Source organism: Pollachius pollachius (assembly GCF_949987615.1).
Source record: "Pollachius pollachius genome assembly, chromosome: 20".
NCBI lineage: Eukaryota > Metazoa > Chordata > Actinopteri > Gadiformes > Gadidae > Pollachius > Pollachius pollachius.
Window position 1 is genome coordinate 11114548 of NC_136953.1, and position 8236 is coordinate 11122783.

The following is an 8236-nucleotide window of genomic DNA, read 5'->3' on the forward strand; positions in this document are numbered from 1 at the left end:
TGTACCGTTCAGTTTTCCAGAAGAATCATGAATGCAAGTTACAAATTTATTTTAGCTTTTTTTTTCTCTCTTTTACAGGAGCGTATGTTACCTGCGTTGACATCTCACACAATAGAAAGAAGTAAACAATCAAATACAAAAATAATATGTTGATCTACTAAGCAGAGTGTTCCAGCATAAGCTCTTTACATGGTTTGTTGTGTTGAGTTCAACATACACATAAAAACGACTTTCGGCCCAGAGAACTAGATAACAATGCCAAAAGTCATTCAACACGACAGTACTGTTGGCAAAATCAGGAAAGTCATCACTGCAAATCATTTAAACAAGCTTGCCACCTTCAACAGTGAAAAAGAAAAAGGACCAGGAACTAAGAAAAATGCATCTACAACAGAAGAACAAATAGAATAGCCACACACACACACACACACACACACACACACACACACACACACACACACACACACACACACAAACTAGAGCTACAACCAACACAGCCGTCATCCCTGGAGCGGTGAATACAAATAGCCGATGAAATAAAAGGTACATGTCAAGCTTTGTTCTGTCTTCCCTCAGGCTGCTGTCTGAACACGTACACCAACCTTGTATTTCAGATGTTTTCCTGTCATTTTATATATTCAGTGTGATCCTTGCTGTCTAATTCCCACAAAAAGAGTTAAAGTTTAGATTGTGAGAAACAGATACACGACTAAAATCATGACTTAATCATGTAGGCCTTACTATACACGGGTATCTCACATAAATAACACACTTACGCGAATTCGCCTTTCTCTTATTCTGATTTACTTCGCTATCATAATGAAAATAGTAGTGCTCCACATTTGTTTTGATTGTGCGCATGGCTTCCTCTACGCCATTGAGAACAAAGGTCTGTCTTCAGACCCTGTCCAGTTCTGGGCAGAAATCGAGGGGAATTCTATTTGTAAATACCTCTTACATACAACACCCTACCGTCCTTCCCACAGCCTCTCCAAACAACTCTTTAAGTGCTACACCATCCCCAACCGAGTCCACAATACGTTGTGCTATCCCCCCCCAAAGCGTCCCCTTCTACTTCACCCTGGACGTTCCCCTCCACGCCCAGGGTCTTCTTCACGGGACCATCACATGATGTGATGTCATCATGTCATCATGTGATGGTCCCCCTGGCCGGGGGCCCTCACAGAGTGGTGGTGCGGGAGGTGCACGTCCCGTTGCGGAACACCACGTCGGAGGCGATGCAGTCCTTTGGGAAGTCCTTGGGGCCGCAGGGGGCCTGCCTCCTGAGCGCCACAGCGCAGTAGTCCACCTGCTCGGCGTCCAGGCCCGACTCCAGCCAGCGGAAGCACACGATCCGCTGGAAGGAGCGCCGGAAGTTGTCGGACACGAAGCCGTACAGGATGGGGTTGGCGCCGCTGTTGAGGTAGCTGAGGATGACGAAGAGCTGCGTGACCATGGGGTCGGGCGGCCGGTGGAACACGCTCACCAGCTGCACCACATAGAAGGGCATCCAGCACAGCACGAACACGGCCACCACCAGCAGCACCATGCGCGTGATCTTCTTCTCCGAGCGCCGCCGCTGCAGCCAGCCCGCCTTCAGCCCCACGGCCCGCATGCGTGCCACCATCAGGCAGTAGCACAGGCAGATGGCGGCCACGGGCAGCAGGAAGCCCAGCAGGAAGGTGTACACCACGAAGGCCTCGGACCACGCCGCGTCGGGCCACAGGAAGTTGCAGTCCACGCCGCCGTCCGGCGCCGGCACGGTGTCGGCGAACACGATGATGGGCAGGATGACGAGGAGGGACAGCGCCCACACGCACACGTTCACCACCTTGGCCACGGTGGGGCGGCGGTAGCGCGCCGCCTTGATGGGGTGCACCACGGCCACGTAGCGGTCCACGCTCAGCACCGTCAGGCAGAAGATGGAGGTGAACATGTTGATGCCGTCCACGCTCAGCACCAGCCGGCACATCAGGGAGCCGAAGGGCCAGTGGCGCACGGCGGCCGACGTGGCCAGGAAGGGCACGCTGAGCATGAAGAGCTCGTCGGCGATGGCCAGGTTCAGGATGTAGATGTTGGTGGCCGTCTTCATCTTGGCGTACTTGAGGATGACGTAGATGACCATGGCGTTGCCCGTGAGGCCCACGCAGCAGACCAGCGCGTAGATGGACGGGATGATGATCTTGCTGGCGTCCGTCTCCTGGAGATAGTCGCCGTCGTCGTAGTCCACGCTCGAGTTGTAGGGGAACCCCGTCGGCGACGAGGCGTGCTCTCGGCTCCCGTTGAAATCCATGCTTTGTTATTGTGTGTGTTCGGCGCTATGCAAGGGAGTCGGTGATCGTGCAGAATCTGTGTGCATTATACAATGTCACAGGTTCTATTTTCAGCCGCTTTCAATTATAACCCAAGGAAGGGGGGGGGGGGGGGGTGTTACGTCGTGTTTCCCACGTCTCCCTTTCTAGAGCTCCCTCGGATTTGTTTTCAAACATAAAGGGACGTTTCAATGGTTGTCTTAGGTTTCAGCTGTGCAGTGATTGTCCTTTGCTACAGAACGTGACAGACTTCTACAGAACAAAAGCTTAGAAAATGTTTGTTTTTTACGTGAATTTAAATGATGTACTGATGTCTCCTGGTGAATATGTAGTGTTCAAAAGCAGGATGATCTGATCGTTGAATTCCTCGATGGTTCTATGGTCCTCTCTCTCGGCTGATCATCTTTGCGCATCTCTGATGTGATCCTCTTTTTCGCTCATGGTTGTCATCCTGGCGCAAAAAAACACCCACCTGCAACCAAGTAGCATCGCAGGGTACTTCAGGCTGAGTGTCCTTATTTTCCCAGGATCTCTCTTTGAAGCGAATCCAAGGGGCCTGAAACAAAACACAAAAAAAAACAAAAGCGCCATGACTAGGCCTGTTTCTGAACATTGTCCAAAAAACGTTGTCGACAGCGGCTTTGTATGCATGTGTGTGCGCCTGTGTTTGTTAATCATAAGCTTTTAGAAACAATGCTGTTTTACTTTGGATCTTCCCTCATTGAACACACATGCGAGCCCTTCACGTTCATCAACAGATTGTCTGCTTCTGAACCGTTGCCAAGCAGTAGTTAGCATTGCCGTTAGATGGTACCAATTACTTGACTGTTCCCTGACCCCCCCTCCTCCACCCAATGTATCGTTATTATTATTTTCCCCACATTGGACCGGGAAACGCTGGTGACCTGACCATTTGATCCCCGCTGCCAGGGATAAACTTCGATTTAAAGATTCTATCAACTCACAGTAGCTTCTTTTTGGCGCACCAAACATAACCTGAAAAAGAAAAGAAACCGAACAATCCTGGGTGCTTATGGAGCATAATGGGTCAACATTGATGAACAATACTCTTTTTCCATCACTTTGTTCTCAGACTATAGCCAGGTGTGTGTGGGGGGGTTTGTGTCCGGTGTGTTTATGTGTGTGTGTGTGTGTGTGTGCATGTGCGACAGAGAGAAAGAGAGAAAGAGAGAGAGAGAGAGCGAGAGAGATAGGGGGGGAGAGAGAGAGGAAGAAAAAGTGTGCGTGTATTGGCAAAAAGATGAGAACAAAGTGAGTGCAGTCCAATTATATGGAGGCTATGCATGTCATGGCACCTTCTGACAGTGGTTTAATCAAATTCAAAACCTGGGCTGTGAATTGCTTTCAAGCAATATGTATACATATCAGCCAGAAACCAATCTGAGAATACGGAAGAAAGAATTACCCTTTTGAATGACCTAATCATGTTTTTTAGTCTTTTCATGAATTGAAAGCCGCGAAACAAACGATGCAAATCGCATTGCAAAAGGGTGAACCATCGTGCTGACCAAATGTATTCAGGAAGGCTTACTCTGCATTGATGCGTAAACAGTGGGATCTGAATTGTTCTTAATTGGCAGCCATTCAGACAATATATGAAGAGAATGACAAAAGATGTATTTGGAGTGAATAATAACCAAACAAAAGCATAATCAAACAAGATGTGGATGTTAATTTGGGCTCTGTCTTGGAATGGTTTTCACATGAGGGCAGGTTATATTAATATTGTGTTTGTGTAGAGATGTGTTAATATGCAAGCCTATTGCTATGATAAAGGCTTTGGGGAAGAGACAAGTGGCACACATACAAGCAATATTACTGATATCTATCATCTCTCTAGCACAATGTTGATTTTATTTCTATCCAGCTATCTTTCATCTCTCATTAACTCAGCCATGTCTCAACCACTGAGGAAGCATTCTTTGAGGGTGTATTCTTCGGAGCGGGAAAAAATGCATAAAGATCCACGGCAGAGTTTTCAATTTAAACTGCATAGTAGGTTTTTATAAAGAAAGCCCCAAAAGATACAGATCGTTGAGAGGGTGAGGGGTGCATGGGCAAAAGCGTGGGAGAGAGAGAGAGAGAAAAATAAGAAAAGGACAAGAAGACGAAAGGTCTCATTCCCTGTCTCATTACTGACCCCTGTGGCCGCGAAGTGAACTGCAGCCTGCTGGAGCTCACACGATGAGAGTACTGGAGGTTGAGCTCCGTGTTTTGAGACAATAACAATCTTATGTTAGTTATATAATAAATAAACGTTACTTATATCCACACAATCAAACGGGCGTGAGTGGATATGAAGCACATTACATTTACAAATTAATGAGTTATTAAGTATTAAGTATTATTGTTTTTGCCACTATCCACGCTTAGATGTTCTTCGTTTAGTTTTTCCTGGCAAAGCCGCCCTGATTATAATATAATAGGGTTAGTTAAAACCTGTCCATATATTGCCATTTTAAAGCGATTTATGGAATCCAACACGTAGTCCCATTAAAACGCAGTCACATAATATGTCATGGAGAGGTAGAGATAGTGGGATTGAAACATCCTTTTTGTTAGATGGGATTGGTGTATTTGGTCATAAAACAAATTAATTCTGCAACACAGAAGCCTTGAAGGACAAGACTGATCTGGTGATGAAACCATTGTTACAATGTATTTTGTCAGAACCTCCATTACCAATATAATTTGCAAAAATACCTGGTTGTACCGATTTTGCAGCCAATGCACTATTGAAGCAGTAGCCTCATAACTTTTAGTTGACAAAATACTAAAGCATTAAAGTCTAAACACATTGACTTTCCGTCTCCATCTCTGTGTCTGTGCACCTTCCATTCTGTTGCTGAGCTTTCAGTGTTCACAGTAAATGGACCATCTGTACTGTGTTTCTCATCGTCTGCTCTTCTGCCACCATTTGGCTCTCATTAAAGACTCATCGTGAAATACCAGGACCGTTGTACAACAAACGCTAGACAGAACGCCCTTGTGGCAGACACAATGGTCACGGATGTAAACGAGAGGAGATTGTGGTAAACTCCGGAGAAGCCGTTTCATACATTGGCTGGCAGCCAAATAGTTTCATCGTGCCTGGCGGTAAATGAGAGGCAAAGAGACAGCACCCTCTGCTGGACGAGGCAGACAACACAGCAATGTTGCCAAGGGCTAGAAGTGATGCTCCGAAATTCGACAGCACAACTTTGACGGAATATACTAAAGTGTCCTGTCCAAGCGGGATACATATCATTTGAAGGTGTTGTTGGCAAGAAGGTTAGAAAAGAGGTATAAGAACAGGAAAAGGGAACACACAGTATTGTTTCATACATAAGGTACTTGTAGGCCTAATACAGACAAGCAGGCACGGACGCACGCATACACACACAAGCTTAGCTAAGGGCTTAGTTAATGGCTTATTTCAAACAGTCTTCATTGCTGTGTCATATTCCATCCATAGTTTCCTATTCCAGAAAGAAGAAGAAGCACCAAACACAATGAGGCAAATAATACCTGTACAACTTCTGCTGCCTCATTTCCCTTAGCCCTTTGAATTTGTGTTTTCTAGTTTCCATCAATGCATCTCTGCTCCACTTAGTTTGGCTCACTCTAAGCCGTCTCTCCCTGCCTCTCTCCTGGCATTGCAGCATCGTGGATCATGGGATTGCCTGCCTCACGTCTCATTTCAAGCTACACAGGGCGATAAACAACCAGACTGCACAAGCCCTCTGTCACACAGCCCACTGGAGGAGAGAGCACAGATTCCCTGAGCCCTGTTGGGGGCGAGGAATGAGCAAAGCAATTGCATTGTGGGCCGTGCTCGGACCCAAAGTGCGGCCCAATTGCATTTGCCTGATCCAATTAATTAGTTTCTTTCTGCGTGTCCATGATATAGCCCCCTGAACGTTCCATTTTCTTTTGGCTGTTATCTGATTTGTTGCTCTTCTTGTAAATGAAAATGGTTACCTAAAGAAAGCAATGTGTCAATGGCCGGCTTATCTTAATTGCAACGTGAACCAACCGCCAATTCACAACTGTGTAAGATAAAAACGTTGGATGTGTTAATTAAGTTGATAGATTCACCTGCGTTATCTACGTCTCAAGGCTGTATCAAGACTACTTAAAATGTGGGAAAGGAAACTTGAATGTCCTTTCTATTATCAGGACAGGTTGGGAATTAATGATCTTTTACAGGTGTACGGGTAGCCCTGAATAGCTAGCGTCTACTGCGACAATGGAGACTTGAGGGAGCGTGTTGGGGAATGACACGATGCTCAATCAGTCCCCCCAGACAGTGAGCGGAGTGCGAGAACACGAGAAGGCCTGTCGCATTGTTCTCCCCGATTTCCAATCATAACGCAAATAGACTGTGAGCGAAGAGAGCACTCTGTAATGGTGCCTCTAAATGGTTCCCTCAGATAAATGTGTTCCCTCCACCATAGCGCCTAATGCTTCTGAAGCCTGGGTACTTATTCCCCCCCCCACACACCAAATAAGTGGCTATGACAGTTTCTATCTAGAAGGAGGCGTGAAGAAACTCAATGCTCACGTGTTGCTATGGAAGATGCTGCTCTGTTGTTGTGCACAGTTTCCCTAACCTTTATATTGAACGACACTTAAGTCCAGAGCACACGGACCACTAATTCACATTTGGATAGCGACCCTCAAAAAAAAAATTAAATCCTGCTTTGCTTTTTTTACAGCGCAAAGCACACAGGGCGTGAATGTAGCAGGATTGTATTTTCCGCTTAGGGAACATGGTTTATTTTGGCTGAGACAATTCTAATACATTATCTGTGTCCTTCTCGACACGGTCGTGTGCTTTGGGTTCTAGCTATGAGACGCCAGGGTCCACTTTGACAACAAATCAATCAAATCAATGGAAAATAGGGAATGGAAATCATTAATCATAGATTCGTGAAGGGACTTTGCCTCGAGTTTCTTGTGTTAAATGTGGATATTGAGGTCAAAATGTAGTCAAAAGCCCCCTCTCGCCAATCAAGAATGAAGGACAATATCCCCATAAATACTAAAGGGCCTCTTGACCTTCTCAAACATCATGTGCTGTTTTCATGTGCAACAGCGAATAAATTATTGCATTGGCTGTGCACAACAAGACTATGCACATTGGCTCTGCATAACAAGACTTAATTTCATGAATGCCCTTTCTTGTTTGAGAGATGAAGACAGAGAAAGCTAGGGACATGGATCCCCTGAAGTGGCCAATAGGGATTCATCTGGCACTGTTACCATGTTGCTCCTCTGTGTACATATATAGAGGCGTCAGACCCTCCCCCCTGATTGCCAGCACCCCCATTTCATGTACACCGTTGTTATGGCAAACCGCTTTGTTGGGTTTCCTTTGTAATGTTCATTCTTAACCAAAAGCTTGACGGCCCTCCCAATTCTCCCTATATGTACACACACACACACTTTTCTGTTGAGATTTGTGATGATGATGAGGCTTTGTTTTAGTCAGTGCCCATTTCAACTGTCGCTGCATGTGCGACAATATCAGCATCATCTCAACGCTTCCGACACCTGAGAATGTTATGCAAGGTTGTTCCAGATACGGCGTACCACTTCTGTAGCCTCACATCACAACATGTATCAGTGTCCACAGGTCTATGTATGAAGGACAATCGTCTGCTTCATGTGTCCCAGATATTTCCACCTCTCACCGGAAATCCTTCTTTCTCTCGCCCATCCATTTATCTCCTCTCCCCTATCACCACCACACTCACCTTACCCCTCGATTGCACTCTCTCTATTCTAAGCTACGTTTCTCGCCCAGGGACACACACGTTTATTTGCAGAACCCTTGTAAGCTATTTGGCCGCCTTTCTTGAAGTGAAAAAACGATTTTTCATTATGTGGCTCGCTCAGAATACCTGCGACCCGTTGGGTAA

General features: G+C 46.1%; 1 protein-coding gene across 1 annotated transcript; it reads right to left on the reverse strand.

The window, feature by feature from the left end:
• Positions 1-1180: 1180 nt before the first annotated feature.
• On the reverse strand, positions 1181-2293 carry sstr1b (somatostatin receptor 1b; the record flags this gene model as incomplete). Its single annotated transcript, XM_079757572.1, has 1 exon — positions 1181-2293. One exon carries the CDS (start codon positions 2291-2293, stop codon positions 1181-1183), a length of 1113 nt encoding a protein of 370 aa, XP_079613698.1.
• Positions 2294-8236: the final 5943 nt, after the last annotated feature.